Genomic DNA, 17918 nt, shown 5'->3' on the forward strand with positions numbered 1-17918 from the left:
TAGAATGAAGAACTTATTCGTAGACGTGAAACTTTCGATCAATAGTCGTATCAATATTTTTATGATCGCATTAGATCTATCCAACAGAGATATTCAGCTCAGCCTTCTTTTCTACTCTGCACGGTATGTGTGGACCTTCAATAACATTTGCAGGATTACGCGTGCGCAACAATAACTTTAACAGTCTGGCTGAAAGGATCGTATTAAAGAAAGAAAAAAAAAAAAATGAAATTCAATCACGATCCGACCGGTATTTCTCCGAAAACGTAACCTGCTCCTCATGGAAAAAGAAAGATCCCCCTATCTATCTTTCGATCCTTGCCCGAAGAGTTCTTTTTCGAGACTCCTTCTGATCGTGTGTTGCGGTTGGTCCAATCCCTCAGGTTCGCTGAACTTCATGCCACGGACCCTAAGGCGAATAAGGGACGAGGGAGCCGAGCTGAGACACGCATACGTGACCACTCCTATGTGTTGTCCAAGCAGGAGCTCCTTGCTGACCGGCCGTTACGTTCACAATCACGAGGTCTTTACGAACAACGACAACTGCAGCAGCCCGCAGTGGCAACGAGATCACGAGCCTCACTCCTTCGCCGCTTACCTGAGCAACGCAGGATATCGTACAGGTGAGTACTCGTCACGACGAACCACCTTAACCGCCTTTCACCCTTCTCGATGACAGAACCTAACCGTGCATGTGGCTCTACCATCCCAGACACGCTGCACTGGTCAGAAAAAGAGTCACGCGATCGGGTTCAGCCGTTGGACGCGTTTCTTAGCCAGGGAATCGACGATACGATCTCGTGCTATCAGCTCGTAGATAATTCAGACGATTGGTAGCTGTCCACGGACGTTTAGTCGTCTAGAGATATCGCAGGGGAATTATTTATCGACCAGTGTCCTTCGTTACGTGGCGCGACTTCCTAATGACGTCCAGATACTACATCGAAGTTTAAACGGAGACGTTTAGCGAGGCCGACTAGCGAAGTTGCAAGTGGTAATACCACGCAGCGGCGAGTTGATTGATCCCTGACACCGCGAAATCAGAGAATCTGGCCACCTTCAATTGAAATGCTTATACTTAGTTCGTCTTGTTCGCTCGTAATTGGAGTCAAGTACGTTCGACACGATAAATTCTCGTTGCATAAGCAATTATCGCAACGGGGCAAGACTACTCGCTACTGGGACTTTTTCAATTGAGATAAAAGATCGAAAAGCTTCTACTGCACACGTATAAAATGCCATCCACTTCTGCGCGTATAATCGCGGTTATAAAAACACGAATGAAAATAAGAATGTCACGGCAAATCCGCAACATGGTTACACGTTTTATCTTCTCGACTGGCGTGATTCTGGTTCCGCGAGGGTAATTATGTACCGAGCGAGACACTCGCAGCCCGTTGCAAGGTAGACGTAACGAATATGGCAACGAATTCCCGTAGAATTTCTCGAGGTTCGATCTCGCTGGGCGAGTTGTTGGTCCGCGTTCGTCGAGTCCGCAATTGTGTGTGCTCCTCCCCTCCTGGTTCGCTATCCAGGCGTATCTTGGCCGGTTGCAGAGAGAAAAAGAGAGAGAGAGAGAGAAAGGGCCGAAGCCCAGAGAGGGAAACTCTCTACGGGGCCAAAAACGGTTGCAACATGTTCGTAGAGCGTTGGATTGCATCGAGAGCGGTCGATCGATCATCGGAGAACAATAATTCAGGAACCGACGGCGGATTGAATGCAGATGAATCGCGACGGTGCATCGATTGTTTGCATTGTTCGCTAGTTACAGCGTCCGGGCTTGTGCGTGGTCCTCATCGACGGCGTCGCGATGATGCGTCCTCGATGGACGAGGAGGAGGCTCGATACAATTACCAATCGGTATCGAGGGTCCAGGATAGGCGGACTAAAGTCTGGTCGGGATTTTTTTGAAAGGACGCCCGATGATCGGGAACGATCGATTAAACGATGAATCGAACTCTCCACTATACATCCCGCGTTTCTAACCAAGCATGATCTTGAGTTCTATTCGGGGCAGAAATTGAGAGGCCGAAGAATACACCGCCGACACCTAATGTCGGTGGTCTTTTTTGAAGAATTTCACCGAAGGCACGGTCGGGAGTTATCTGGTTCGAATCGTCTGGTAAGGTTTCACGAACAGAGGAGGCTTCTCATCAGCTGCAGCTGTTTACAGACACCTTTTTGCAAGCCTGAAAGCGATCCCGGTGTGCTTTAGCGTCTCGAGATGAATCGATTTCGGGGCAACAACGAGATTTCGACCGGCTGGTGGCCGATCGGCTAATCGAGGGAACGCGAGCTTCCCAGCCATCCGGGTCTACCGTGAAATTCTCGTTGATTTATTGGCAGAATTCCGAGGAATTCTAGATCTTGGAACAATAAAATTGCTCCGGTTAGTAATCGTTCGCGTGAAAACGAGTGTCCAGAGGTAGTCAGACTGGAGAGATGAAAGTAACGAGATGTAGCCGTTCCGAGATAAGCATTTCTAGTTTTCAGAGAGAGAGAGAGAGAGAGAGAGAGAGAGAGAGAGAGAGAGAGAGGAAGAGTTTAAAACACTGAAGAACACTTGTAATACGAAGGAGGAGGACGTTTGACCTCTCGACGGTAACTGATTAAAGTTTTATCTTTCTAGCCTACTTGGCCGTATACTTATCTCAAAATCTTCCGGAGACTTCCAATTACGCCCGGAATTACTTTACGCTCTTTAACTTTCGCGGATTCATTATAAGAAATTACAGCAGACAGTTACTCGTTTTATGTTCTTAATACTCGATTTAATAACCGATCTACGTACCGAGCGGAAAGCTTTACTTCCAGCGATAAGCAACGCTGAAGGCAATCACCGTCTCCTACCTGTTTCACGTGTTCCATGTTTATTCCTTTCGTTCGTGTTTCCAAATGGTCCGGTCACCGCAATTCCGTCCTGCTTGTCGGGCCTATTTTGGGAAACATGCAAATTACCTCAAAGAAATATTTCTCCCTGAGTCTCTCTACGAGTGGAATATACATACATATATATATATATATATATATATATATATATATATATATATATATATATATATATATATCTTTTTCGTGCTATCAATCCTCTAAAAATACGTTCCCCTTAAATTATTCCGCGATATATTTGAAAGAAGATGAAGTACCGTTATGGAAACAATCTTTTTTCTGACGTGACTCTTTATTAACCCCTTCAGGATTAAGTATTTTTTCGACTTTGAGAGACACTAGCTTTTGCCAATGATTAATAGCAGCAGCATATTTTCTGATAGTATCTGTCGTGCGCTAATTTTCTTAAAAATCTTCCCTGAAACTTTTCTCTAGTTTAAACTAAAGGAAGCTTAAGACGCGGATTTGTAAAAATAAAGATTTATAAAACTTGTAAAAATTCGAGGGCTTATCTTCTGCCGCGATACATTGTATCCTGGTAACAATACAAACATACAAGAAAAATTCACCATTACGTAAATCCACGGAAAGCCACTATCGGCTACTCCAAGCGTCCTTTAAAGGCGTATCGCGTTCACCGAACAGGATCTTATAAATTAGACCAAGCTTTCATCGTATCTCAGCCGGAGTGTGCATAGATCCCGCGAGAGACTATCTGGTTGGAAGATTATTCGCGAAAGTAGCCCCAACGTGCATTCGAATCCCCTCCGCAAACGTAGTCTTAGTCGTCGTCGATCACCGAGGGAGTACACAAGAAAAGAGATCACGACCGGTAAAGGAACGCGAGCGGAGACAAAAATCTTCTCACGATCGTGACAGTTCGACCCTTCGATGGGTAGACAGGCTCCTGTTGGAAGAGCCCTCCAAGGTTTGTTCTCTCGTCTTCCCTTTAACCACGATGAAACGACATCTCTCTCTCCGACGTCCATCCGTGTCTCCCTGTTGTTTCGTCGTCCGTACCTTCTCTACACCAGCTTCTCTCTACGTACGACTATATTCGACGAGGTAGGACGTTGCTCTCTGAAAGCGGCCAGGTTTCTCAGCCTTTAAGCTCCGTCCACATCCGGCACCGGATTGGCGTCCTTCCAAAAATTTCACCACACGTGACGCTGTCCACGGTGCCCACTTCCGTAAACCGTGATATCTTCTCTGTTCGAGTAAGTTCGAGTAAGATCATCTTGAGACGGCAACGTCCGTTAATTATCGTCGTGCTGTGACTCTGGTGCTTTAACTTCGCTCTAGGCAACTGCGTACCGTTCCTATGTTTCCTTTGTAATTGTTTTTTATTTTTTCTAGTGGACATATCACGGAATTACTTTGATCGTCGTTCTTTGGATATTTCGGAAACACATGGAGAAATTCCAAATATATAACGCTCGTTGGACAACTTCTGTTGGTAAACTTCTATCCGAAGGATGTATATAACGAATAGATGGTTGTTCGAAGAGTAAAAAGATTCTAACATCTTCTGTATCGAGAAAAAGCGTGATAATTAATCAATTTGTCGGGACGGCATGATTCTCTTTTAGCCAGACAGCTATCCATCTTCGGTGAAATGAGTTCAAATTACACAGGCATTAAACAATCTGGCCGCGATCCGGTTTGCTCGTGACTGCCGGCTTCTGGTTACCTTTTTCTCTTGTCTCGAAAATTAAGAACCTGTTATTTTCACGGTTATGTCTTCGAATCGTGTGTTGTTTCCTCCTGCGACGTGTCGTGACGAGGGAGAAAAGAAATACGAAAGAGGAAGAAGAAGAAGAAGACGAATTCACCTATAGAGGAGGTCTATTTTCTTAAGATATACGCTCTCGAGGAGATTCTTCCAGGGTGGGATCGCCAACGATCCTAGGAATAATTACGAGCCGTGAACCGCGACGACCGATCGCCGGCACCGAACAGTCACAAAGCGAAAGAGAACTGGTTTCGTTATCGTCGTCTGTTGTATGCACGCGGAGTGTCCCTGACCAGAATACCAGGCCTGGCACACAGACTAGGCGACAAATTTTCTTCGCTATCTTCGCAAGAGGATCTTGTCACGCGCGCATACATTACCCAGGCCTCACCTTTAGGCCGCGTTTGCGACCCCACGTTGTCTAACGGGCGTGAAACTAGACTCGAATTTGCCGATGCTAATTAGGTCCGAGAAACTAGTTCGTGATCGTTCCTCGCGTTGCTCACGAGCGCGGCGTGCATCTTGCGCGGCGATAATACTGAGATACATAGCGAGAAGTTAAGGGCATATAAAATTGTGAAACTGGGAGTATCGGTCGTATGTTCCGTCCCGTCGTGTTACCCGATTCCCTTCTTCGTCTCGAGTCTCGACGATCTCGAAGGTCGAATTGCAACGAAAGCCTCGGGATCATACGAGAAGCACGACCTTCGCTCCTCCTACAATCGATTCCGCGTTTTTATTAAAGTCGTCCCGTTCGCGGCTTTATGCGGCGACAGGAAGTACAAATGCGAAGCGTAGCCAAGGCAACGGTATTGCTTCGATTGTTCGACTTGGGTGCTCCGCGTTGGCAAGTAAAAACAATATGCCGCTAACTATGTGCTTGCGTATTGATCTCGCTGATTGAACGATAAGCCTGGCGTACAGTACAGTACAGGTCGCTCCTCGTTGCGTGCTTCGTTTTCGAGGATGAATGCGATCGAGGAGTTTCTTTTTTTCTTTTTTTTCATTAAAAGAGAGTTTGCAAGAGAAATTGGTATATCAAGCAAATTCTATTGGAAGCTCGAAAGTTCTGGCTTTTTAATATGACTTACGTATTTGAGTAGAAACTACGTTTAAAGATACCCGTCTATAAGTCTTTTCCCCAGAAAGTTTCTCAATTACTGTTGCGTAGGTGGATTAAGAGTTTAAGGTCTTGGCTGATCGTACGTCGCAATTTGATTTTTTGCACAGTCGTGGTTTATGGATGAGAGCTGGATCGTAAAGCGGAAATAGGATATCTCGTTAATGAGATTAGTTGGACGTAGATTTTGAGATGCTGGATGGCCTTGGATGTCCTTGCGGTACGCAGCGGTGAACTTCTCTTAAAAGTGGCTTTCACCCTGTACGGTAAAAAACCGCGGCATTCCATTCGAAGAAATGAAGCTGACCCTGAGATCGCCTTAATGCCAACGCGTACAGAGCAATCTTGTCCACTGCGCGACATTCTTCTCCGAATTCGAGGACGATCCAAGCCCCAGCAGGTTTTATACGAATTACGTTTAAAATATATCGAAACCATCCACAGAGGAGTAAATTAAACGTCAAAGAGGAATGGCGCTTCGAATGTTTTGCAGGGCAGTAAAATCAGTTAAGCTTGTTTAAAGGAATTGTTTCTGGTGAAGAGCAAACATGGAAAAAGGTTTCGACAGCATCTTTACACAGTGTTTTTTCGCTTTACGTTGCCCTTTGCCGGCTGTCGAGTATATAACGATAAGGCCACACACGTGCCCAAAACCACGCCAGGTATAGAACAGATTCAGTGTTGGATAAACCAAAGCACTCGAATCAATGTGTTGAAAGTGAGAACGAGCGCGAGAAACATTCGGTGGCGCACCTTACACGAACCTGTTCACTGACATATTCTCACCACAAAATCCAACAGTCATCGAATAAGTTGTATTTCAACCAGTTGACCTGGATACATGGTACATATTATGTTTCTTAATATGTATCGGTCAGAATGATATTTACGCCAGGCTGAGCAATTTGCCTTGTGATTCGTGAAATTCGGCTGTGGACGATTTTTAAAAAATTGAATTTTTCGAAGGTGTCGAAGTATCGCGTGTTTAAGAATGTTTCGCGCACGAACATACGAGCGATCTTTTATTCGATGGCTCGATTATGTCGTTTCCATTGAAATAAACTAAATGCGTCGCATAAGCTAGAGTATGTATCTTAATAGGATATCAGATAGATCTTAATGGATCGTGCAGATACTTGGCTCACGGTGATCGACGTCCGGTAGATTTCACCGAGCAGAGATCTACTTTATGCAAATCGAACACGAAGCTACAACCGCCGTGTTATACTTATTAGCCATTCGTGGCACCTGGATCTCGTTCACGGATTCTCGGAAAAGATATCATGCGACCGTACCGTGCGCTCTAGCTCGATTCTCGTTTGCCGTGCAATGGAACGCTTTCCAACGCGAAAAACTATGAATCGTATGTAAGTATACGTTCGGGAAACGAGCTATTTAAAAAGAGTTTCATCAACCGTCACAAGAGGAGAAGTACTCTTGGCAAATGGCATGGTTATTAAGTTTTTTCTCGTTTCTTTGATTGCTTGTAGCTGGCAACGAATTATTATACCGCATTTTACGGCTTCGACGAATTTCTCCTGGTCAAAAGGGTGTATTTTATAATCGTTGTCGTGGAAACATTCTTGATAATTAGCAGAATAATTTTGCATAATAATTTACCAACCAATAGTAGTAGCGAACTGGCAAGTTACAAAGTATAGGCTACAGACCTTTATAATTTCACAGTCCTGACACTGAATAACTTGTAATTTATGCAATTTACTTTTAATGTTTTATTTCTTCCCTTATCAAACTTTTTGCGGACTTTATATTTTATTACGTTGCAGATAATCCTTGAAAATTTATCGGTAAAACATTCAGAAGGTCGTCAAACCGTGATCAACCGTAATTTTGCTATTTCGTACCTTGACTCCTGATCCGAGTTTTAATCATTTTTGACCGTCGATAGAAATATTTTCGTGACTCTTTAACAACTCTTATCAGTGGTTGAGCAAGGGCGTCACGCGGGGTGAATACCAGAGCGGATGTTCCCTTATCTGAGAGTCGTTCTCTACCGTATAATTTACGTAGGCTAGCATAGGTGTTCTTAAAACCCAATTTATCGGTATCAGATTTTCGCACGGGTGTTCAAGGCGCGAGAAAATGGCCATGTGAAGAACACCCGTTCCTTTCTGTTCGATAGAGATCCCCCACGATGCGGTTTAAGAATGGTTATTACGAAACCACGGCAAATCCAACAATGGTTTTTGCAAAATTGAAGGGGAGCAGGCAGAGAATGCGATAAGGTCTTGTAATATTCGCAAGACTAGAATCATTAACAGTACAATTACATTTAAAGTATTAAACTATGGTTTATTAACTTCACGAGGACTTGCTCGATTCATAACTAAAAAGAATAGAAAAAAAATCACCTCTAAGATAACTTTTCATGCAGATACAATTTCCAATAGCGAGGAGAAAATTCTTAATCGGTGGAACGATGCTTTGTTTCGTGGAATTCGCGTTCGATTCGTTGGAGATCGTATTTTCGCATCGACGTAACGAAGAAACTACTACCCTCACGCGCCAGACCTAAACGGCAATAAAACAAATCCCCTTGTACGTTGTGAGTTCGCACGGTTCCGGCATGTCGTATATGGCAATCGAGTAGGTTATTCCGTGAATCTTGGATACAAGGCTTGCAAAACGGGGGGCACGAGAGGCAGAGGAGAAAGCACGAAACCGCGATGAGTTGGAAAGATGTTGGTAAACGATATATCGCGTTGTTCGACTCGCGTTTCTCGTTCGCTGTCTCATAATTCGCGTGCATTGTACATGCTCGCGGTTCTCTAAGCGTGTTCAAATAATTCTACAAACCTGGACGTCTCGTAAACATCGCGTTTCTCCTAACATCCTATAAAATATCCGATGCAGACATTTTCGATGCGGAAAAGGAATTATGGGTGGCATATTTCAATTCGAATCAAAAGTAGACCAAAGTACGCTTGAACATCTTAAAATGTATGGACGTATTAAACGCAACGATGAGAAAATATATCTGGTATACTTTAACTCGAGCAAGAAGAAATATGAAAAACTACAATTTAGCAAATTGCTTAGCTTCGCCATACGGCTCTCGCTTTACCATTCTACTGACTCGAGTAACTCCATCTTACTATAATCCTATTTTAAAGTAATCACGACTCCATAGAATATTTCGAAAGGCAAGCGAAACAGCCTTCGTTCAAAAGATATCTCCAACGCTATTCGGTGATGTAGCGTGCAGACGATCACGAAGGGAGGAACCGAACATAGATACAAGCGGAGATGCGCCAGTACCGCACGAAACTCTGGATGGTTCGTGAGAGGTCCTGAAGCGAGGAGCCTAGGCGTTATCGGGATAGCCAGGTCGGTGTTCTTGCTCGACTGTTCGTCGTTGACGTAGTCGTTATTCTCCCTGTTCGCCGGAGAATCTTGTGGAATTCATCGAATCTCATCTACATGGATATGTACGCGATGCAACGTTGAAAACGATGAGAGATACCGTTGAGGTACTTCGTAGAGAGGCAAATATGTCGGATATTAAGAGATACAAAGGCAGCTGGTAGTTAACTTGTAATATTACTGGAATATTTCGCTGGGAGTTCGTTAAGGAAGTTGAACCGTAAATGGCCTTCGAACCATCCACGTTAATAATACGCAAAGTTCCCGGCTAACCGTGGAGTTCTAACCGTGGAGTTCTAACCGTGGAGTTCTAACCGTGGAGTTCTAACCGTGGCTCACGCATTTTAACTTTGGTAATCGCAACGAGACGTTCGTTCGCCGTATCTCTAGCCTCGGCGCTGGCAAATAGCTGCGTAATAAAAGGGCAGTATCAATAAAGAGAGAAATTTATAATCGGAAGGAAATTTCGTGGTAATCATCGTAGAGAAACTCGGAGTTTTCACACAAGGTAGGATGGAAAAGGGATGATCAACCCCGTGGCGGTGGTGGTTCTAGTACGGAAGGGGCGCGATTGAGCGTTTGCACACACGATGTGTGGCGCAGGTAGCCTCTACTCGGGTTCGTGCAGGTGAGATTATCTAAATTTAAATCGCGCCGCGCGGCAGACCAGCGCGGAGGTGCATTGTTCGTGGCTGTGTTGCGGCTCGAGAGGACGCGCCGCCAGTTTTTCGAGTGCTCGCGTGGGACACGAAGGAAAGGGAACAGCGATGCTGAAGGGGGAAACGAGGACCGGAGACCAGACAGAGATAGAAAGAGGATAAGAGAGTGGAGAGAGGAGAGGAGGTCGAAGACGAGCCGGGCTAACACGGGGCACCCACAAGCTCGCCGCAAGATACACGAGGGTCGCACACATCGCGAGCACAAAAGGGCCCCCACGATGCAGGTGCAGCTCTGCGGATCGGTGCATTCATTGGGCTTTTGCGACCCTCTCTACGCCGTCGTCAAAAGGCGTGCGAAGCTTGCCTGTGATTGGGTGAAAACGAATGACACCTTAAACCTTAAGCCGCCGGAACCACTGCAGTCTTTTCGAACAAGAGACGTGATTTTCTTCGCGTTTTCCTCTTCTGGGATTTATTCGGATCGCGTCGAAAAAAGAATACGAAACGGGGAAATTTTGCAAGCTCTGGCAACACGTTGCACTATGCTACAACCCTAGTGTAGGTAACTAGACATTCAAATTGTACTATTTTTAAATAAGTTTTTTATTTTCTAGAAAATATTACGTGATCATGATTGATTGGTTTTATCGTGTTTTATATTACTTTGGTTTGTACCTAAAGTACTTTCCCGTTCTTCGGATATCTAAAATATCGTAATTTCCTTATACACTTGCTGGGCAATCGTAGCATTTTAGTTATTTACGTAAGAGTTCCGGATTCCAGTTTATACAGCTTGAGACGATTGATCTTCAGTTTATAGAGGTGGAAGGCTATTCTATGGAAAGCACCCACTCAAATTCCAGGAAATGTCAGGTCTGGAAATACGTAGGAGTTGTCGTGTAGCTGATAATCGCGTTTGCGATGCAGGTGCAGCTGCGCCCGAAAGGTGTTTCTACCCTCGATGGTACAACTTGTTAACGTTTGTTCGCGAATGGATTTTCGAATACAGACTCCTCTTGTGTTCGAACTAGCAACGGTCTTCCAGTAGTCTCGTTAAGAAATGAACAATTGAGAATAAACGAGGAACACGGGGCAAAATCGTTTGCTCCGGTAATAAGACAAATCGACCCCCATTATCTACATAATCACAATAACTGCGTAATGACGGTATCAACGCGAGACGGAGGTATAAATGTTATTCAGAAGCATTTTCTCTGATTAATGCTTGGTAAGTGTGGCGCTTATTAAATGCGACAATTCACGTAATTGCGTGCTAATGCAGTGCCTTTGAATTACCATGAGTTTACTTTATGGCGAAACGATGTTATAAAAGTCTTCCGAGAAATTGCAAATAACAGTTCCACGATGCACCAACAACATTCACTATACAGTCGAACTTCGATAACTCGAACTCCTACGAGACCAAAATTTTGCTCATTCGCTTTCGTTGTACCGTAAAAACTTTTACAAGGTTGTTAAAATTTATGTTGACAGAAAAATTCGATAAGAAAAAACCTGCACAAAACTCGAAGATTTCAGCTCTTCCCTCAGGATTCGAGTTACCAAGGTTTGGCTATATTTGTCGAGAACTATACACGAGTCAGAAAAGCAAACAGAGTCTGAGAAAGGAACATCCTGACTGGTTTCATGGTTCCTAGAATCAACGATACTTTCAAAGATGCTCGTTCGTCGAATGAACTTCTCGCGTGTACGTCATCTCCTTATTACTCATAAAAGGATATATTTTTATTGGTCTCGAACCACAGGCTCGGGATCACGAAATTTCCTCGTAATAACTGGTGATTTGTGTATAATATAAAGCTGCTATTTCTTATATGATACGTTTTTACGGGCCTCGTTAAACTTGGCTCGCATTGGATACATGCGATGCACCTTTAAATCGTCCGCGGGACGTTTGAAAATCCTAGAAACGGGCCGACACGCGAACGATCCGAGCCAGCTTCAAAGGGGGTTAATACCCTTGGCGCACGAAACAACCGGCCAAAATAATTGGAAGGAGACCCATTAGCGATTTGGTTCATCGCGATGCGCCGAATATAGCCACGTGTAACTTAACCTTGCTAATTCCGGTGGCGTTCGTTAATTCGGCTGTCCCGAACCCGTTGGTCCATTTTCGTGACAGGAGTCCGAAACGATGATGACAATCTGCGCAACCAACCTCCAAACTTCTTCCGATATATCTCACCACCGCGCCGTTATAGAGCAGCTTTAACATGCTGCTATCGGATTTATGAACTGCATTGCTTGCAGCTAATCAGATTTAACTGGAGCACCAGCGGACGCAGGCTTTTGTACCATGCACTTGGGGATGGGGCTCGCGGCTCTTGTTCATTGAAATTCTTTTGTCATTGCTGAAGTACCACTGCACTGTTGGAGCGCGCTACACGTTTATCGCGGAACGTTTGCTTTTAAAATATCCGATCACCGAGCAACTTTTTACAACATTTAAAGCGTTCTAAATTAAATTATAAAAATAATTGCGTTTGTGAATGATTTGTTATTTGTTAGGTAGGTGTATAAGGTATCATCTTATCTGTTTATAGTATTACAATAATTATTTCAAATAACGTAAAACGACTATTTTATAGGAAAATGATTTTCGAGTAATCTTCAGGATCTACGTTAGGTTAGAGAATCTATGTTAAACCTAGAATGTTTGAAACTAATTTGTAGACATTAGAAGTTCGATAAGTTAATAAGTTTCAAAATCTATGTTAACAAACTCGATGATGATCCATCTAAGATTTTCAAACGACCTTTACTACCAATAACGCAATCTCTACAGAACCCCATGGTAACAACGTGCTCTTCAAATGGCCTGGTAACAACGTGCTCTTTACGACTCCTCGTAACTTTCAAGCGACCTTGACCTCCGATGCAACGACCCCGATGCTATATGTTTTCGAAAAACAACACAAACAAGTTTTTCAATTTAGCAGGAAACCGAATCTTTTTGAGTTATGAAATTTTTGAAATACATGCGCGATACCATTCTAAATACGCAGGCCTCCTTTGCATTACAACCGTGTTCTTACAACACGATTTTTCCGTATCACCGAGAACTGGAGAAATTGGAGAAATTGGTGCAAAAATGAACGTAATGAGAATTTCTTAGCGCATCGTCGTTCGATGTTCCTCAGTCAAGTAAGCGTGATATGATGTCCAAATTTGCGTATGGGATTTTTGAATATTGCAAGTTTTAACCCATTTTTCGTAATACTTTATATTAATTATTGATTGTTTTAATAAACATATTAATAAACTGTTTCGTTTCGTATAACACGGTTCCGCATAACACGGCATTTTTCTGAAACGGAACTTAACTACTGTGTTATATACCTGTACGCGTATAACGATATTATAAACTCACGAGACGAGCATCTATCCGCAGGAAATGGCAACCTATCTGAGAATGGGATCGCAGAATGAAAGAAAAGAAAGTAGGGCAATTGAAGTACGAGGGATGACGCGGCGTTACCTGTTGCTTCTGAAACGCAGGCTGCGGTGCTGCAGCCAGTGGCGTTGTTGAAGCGAAAACGCGCAAAGTGCTTTGGTAAAAATGCAAAAATAATAGCCAGACGAGCCTGGACGTCGTTTGATCGTAAAAAGCCTGGACATAGCCGGCCGGGTCGGTCGATCGGTCTGTCCGACAAAGCGGGACAAAAGGACGAGCCGGAGGAACCGTGATATCCTGGCGCCAGTCGCGGCTCCGAGTTCTCCTCTCTTCGGACAAACAAAACGAATATCCGGCAGGGGGGAATCGTGGAACGGTTGCTGCGGTCGATGCAGTGGATATACACGCTCGTGTAGGCGGGAATATGGGCAAGCCAATCAAACGAATTTACGAAAAGGGCACATCGAGCCAGCAAACCGCATCGAATCGCGGACGACGTTGTAATATTTGGTTTCAGATAGAATAGAACCTCTTCTCCGATTAACGTCAAATCGTCGACATGGTGACTTAGATCCAAAAGGAAAGTCAGCCCATTTCTGTTCTTAATACAAAAAGGGTAACAGCTATAATGGTCGCTAAGTGTAGGAAAATTTTCCAAAGTGTTGGGATATCTGATTATGTAATAGGTACTTATATACAATACGATAGATGTGTGTCCGTAAGTGAAAGTGCAGTTAGTTAGGTACAATTGTCCGTGTCTAGCACTCGATATACTTGAACGTACCGCAACATAAGCAAAGTATATACTATAGGTTTTCAAAGAATGCACATTTTCAAAGAATGACGTAAGAAATGGTAGAGCAGGGCGACAGTGATAAATTGGGATGACGGGATAGCAATTAGACTCGTCGTCGACCGTCTAGCTAATCATTATTGTGATCAACGCTTAGCGTTCATCGCATGTGCTGCATCGTGCGATAGCAATCTAATTGACATTTACGGCTGCTCGGTGCATCCAGATATTTTTAGGCTGGCGCTAAGTCACTGTCACGTAAAGTGCACTTAAAGGAGATCGTGGCAACGACCTCGCAAGGATATAGGTATTATACACGACAAGAAAACCAGATTACTCGATAGGAAGGAATTAATATTCATAAATACACTGCGTATAATCTAGCTGTCAATTGGTTATTAAAAGATATCGCTAATAAGTTAGCTGTTATCTTTCCTATAACACAAGAAAGTTTCACACCATTCGTGTTGGTCGAAGAATTAATTCGATTACGGAAGAGACAAGCCATCGGCCTCTACCGTATTCACAGCACGATGTCCAATGAGTTGAATTTACCGATAATAATTAAAGTTCGATCGTGGACGCGGTCGATTAACGCTAAGTCGAAGCGACGGACGTTTATGCAAATTTTCTTTTCAAACAGATTAACACGATCCTTTAAACCTGTTTCGTGCGAAACACGTCTGGATTTCAAAAAGTGGCCCGACAATATCTCTTAACGACGATCGGTCAAAGTTTTTCAAACGACGTTGGCAATTAATCCGCGACTACTTTTTTCTCTCCTCTCCACCTTACCCGCTAGTCTCGTGTCGAAGAAGAAACCAGGTCGAACATCCGCTCGACATCCTTTTTTCCCTCGGCGCACCGCGGGAAACGTCAGTTCGCGCGATCCGTACTCGGCTCAGTTTGAAAACCATCCCTGACATTTGAAATTGAAATATTCTCCCTTCCTCTTTCAACACTAGGATTATCGAAGCTTTCACTCACTTGCTTCTTTACTGCGTGAATTAAATTTCCCAGAAGTGAAGTTCGGTGTGAAGTCAAATCGTAACCTGAATAGTATAAAGATGTGTAAAATAATCAGTTAAACTAAAAAGAATCTACAAACATCTACAATCATCGATACAAACGTGTGCGTTAAGTGGTTAGAGAACAAGATAAGAACGATGACTCAACTGTTTCGAAGATAGAAAGCAAGAATATTGCAAGATTACAGCCATTCGAAGGTGACTAAGTACATTGCACTGGTGCTAATGACAGGTTACGATAAAACCCAGACAGATCAAAGATTCTATTACGATGTCAGTGACCAGTGATTGTATACTAGCGACTGTACACGGCTGGAATCGTTCAGGCGATAACGTAAGAGGATCGCTCGTGGAATTTTCGCTCCAAGACTCGTTCATTCCAGGAAGATTTACTGTTCTTTATATCTATTCGACAAGGCGGTCCTTTATTGAGATGTCATCGTTTAACACAAAACGAGAGTAATGCGATTGGACCAGCTTGGTGGTCCTGGCCCGGCAAAAAGTTGCCCCGTCTCCCTTCAGAAGCTCCTCTTCGTGCAAACTGTTATAAATAAGCCCCCGCTTAGAGGCTATCCGATAGTGAAACGCGGCTACAGGTATGTAAACGCGGCTACCACGAAAGGGACGGCGTGGTACTTTTGAATTAATTATTTGATGGTGCCCCGTATGAATAATTCAACGCTACCCCCCGCCCCCCGCCCCCCGCCCCGAGATGAATCTTTCGACGTGTCCGTATACCAAAGGCTCCACGGGTAGTGGAAAATGGGATTGCCTTTTGATTTATCGCGGACGAAACGAAAATCTTGGAAATTTCTCCTCGGAATTCTCCTAGCTCAGAATCGAATCCGTGAGAAATTGAAAGTTTTATCATTCCAGGTGTTTCGTTGTTCAAAGTATTTCGAATAGATTCTAATTGAGTTTCTCAGAAACTAAACTAATCAGATCCACTTTTTGTTATTGAATGTTAATATTTGGTGATTAATAAAGAGACAATCGTGGAAGTAATGATTAAAATTTATCGTTAGGACAGCTTACAGACATCGAATGGCTGGTTATTCGACGCACAACTATTCTTTCCTTCCTGTTGTTTCTCCTTAGTTCTTTCGAGCGAAGGATAGAAGACGGTAAATAGAAAGTTAGAAATGCGAGAAAGTTACATTCTCTTAATCGATCGATCGAATGGCGGTTCCGTGGAGTAAGCCGTGCTTTTCGATTCGACTGCCGGGTGAAATAAAAGCAAAACATTAGGGAGGGTAATCGATCTGTTACATGAGTCAGTTCCTGCGACGAACCGAGCGTGTCCATAGCACATTAATTACTATTGCGATAGCCAGTGTTAGAGGTCTTTCTTTCATTAAGCCCGCCTGAAACGAGCTCGCCACGCCTTGGTGTCATTATTCACTCGATAGCAACATTCTGATCCATACTTTTTCCAAAACGCACTCGATCTTCCAGTTTACGTGTCGCCAGTATATAAAGAACAATAATTAACTAATCTAGAATTCGTACGACAGTGAGAATTATGAATTATACAGTCACTTTAACCACATAGGTAGAACTAGTTAACAGCACACGTTCTTGCTACACACAGCTCAACGTGTATCCTTGTGCATTCTGTCAAATACTCACCCATTCACCCATAACCCTATCGCTCAGGTCACTCGTCCTACGTACATACACACACACGAATTCGCAGTTGCAACCCTAACCGCGCACTATTAATCACGAATCACAGGAAAACAGGACAGATTAATTCAAACCTACAATCAATTTATAGAAACAAGTTTCCCCCAACTATTCGCGATTTAATTTAATTCACGTTATCGCAAACACACGTTTCAGGTTACTTCGGCAAGTATCTGAACAAGTACAACGGTTCGTACATACCGCCAGGCTGGCGAGAATGGGGCGGTCTCATAATGAATTCACGGTACTACAACTACAGCGTGAACATGAACGGGAAGAAGATAAAGCACGGCTTCGAGTACAGCAAAGACTATTACCCGGACCTGATAGCGAACGACAGCGTGGCTTTTCTACGCCAGAGTAAACACAATTTCGCCCGGAAGCCGGTGATGTTGGTCGCGAGTTTCCCGGCGCCTCACGGTCCCGAGGATTCAGCTCCGCAGTTCTCGCACCTCTTCTTCAACGTCACTACACACCAGTAAGTACCGAGTAACTTTGTCATTTCTGTTTGCCTTCGTTATCGTGTCGGGCGAGATATATCTGGGTCAGTTCGTTAGCGCCGAATCAGAAATTTATTTGCCAATTACCAAAGATTCTGTCATTTCGAGCATCCGCTTTCAATTAACGTTTCACGTACGCTTGACGGTTCACGAAAGGATTTGAACTTGTTTTCCACGGAGATTCTCAGAGATCGCAATTTACCTTCTTTTCTCGAGCATCGGCCCAAGACTATTACGTTAAGCTGCAGAGATATACGATAACGATAATCCTTTTGACGCATTAAATCGCGTGGAGAAACGTGTAGGAGGCGATTTGCTATTTTCTGCATAGAGATCTCAACATCGGATTATAGGATAAGTTGGACTATTAACCTGACTGGTGTATACTCTTATGGAGAATCGATGGTTTTATGATATTTGATATCATGACGATTTATAGGATAAATATAGATCATCAGGAATGTAAGATTGTAACACTGGAAAACTATTTAAGACGAGACTAAGTCTTATAAAATTGGTATATCTTTCTTTACAGAAAATGATCTGTGTCACTTTACACTATACCATGCTATAGTTGATTCTCTTGGTTCACGACGCAGTATAAAAAAGGGCTTGATTTATACCATCCTCAAGTGTTTGACACTTTCTTTTTCTCGGTTAGAAAATCAAATGGCCTTGTCCAAGTACTTGAAGCTTCCCATTTTCTTACAAA

The 17918-nt window shown here is 43.5% G+C and overlaps 1 protein-coding gene across 3 annotated transcripts in view; it reads left to right on the top strand.

The window, feature by feature from the left end:
* Positions 1 to 17918, top strand: part of LOC132909170 (extracellular sulfatase SULF-1 homolog) — a 78385-nt gene that overhangs the window by 43796 nt on the left and 16671 nt on the right. For all 3 annotated transcript variants that reach the window (XM_060963821.1, XM_060963820.1, XM_060963822.1), the window contains exons 3-4: positions 384 to 623; positions 16863 to 17184. In XM_060963821.1, the coding sequence (XP_060819804.1) occupies positions 384 to 623; positions 16863 to 17184 (562 nt within the window). The remainder of the gene's footprint in view (positions 1 to 383; positions 624 to 16862; positions 17185 to 17918) is intronic.

This window comes from Bombus pascuorum, chromosome 7 (genome assembly GCF_905332965.1).
Source record: "Bombus pascuorum chromosome 7, iyBomPasc1.1, whole genome shotgun sequence".
NCBI lineage: Eukaryota > Metazoa > Arthropoda > Insecta > Hymenoptera > Apidae > Bombus > Bombus pascuorum.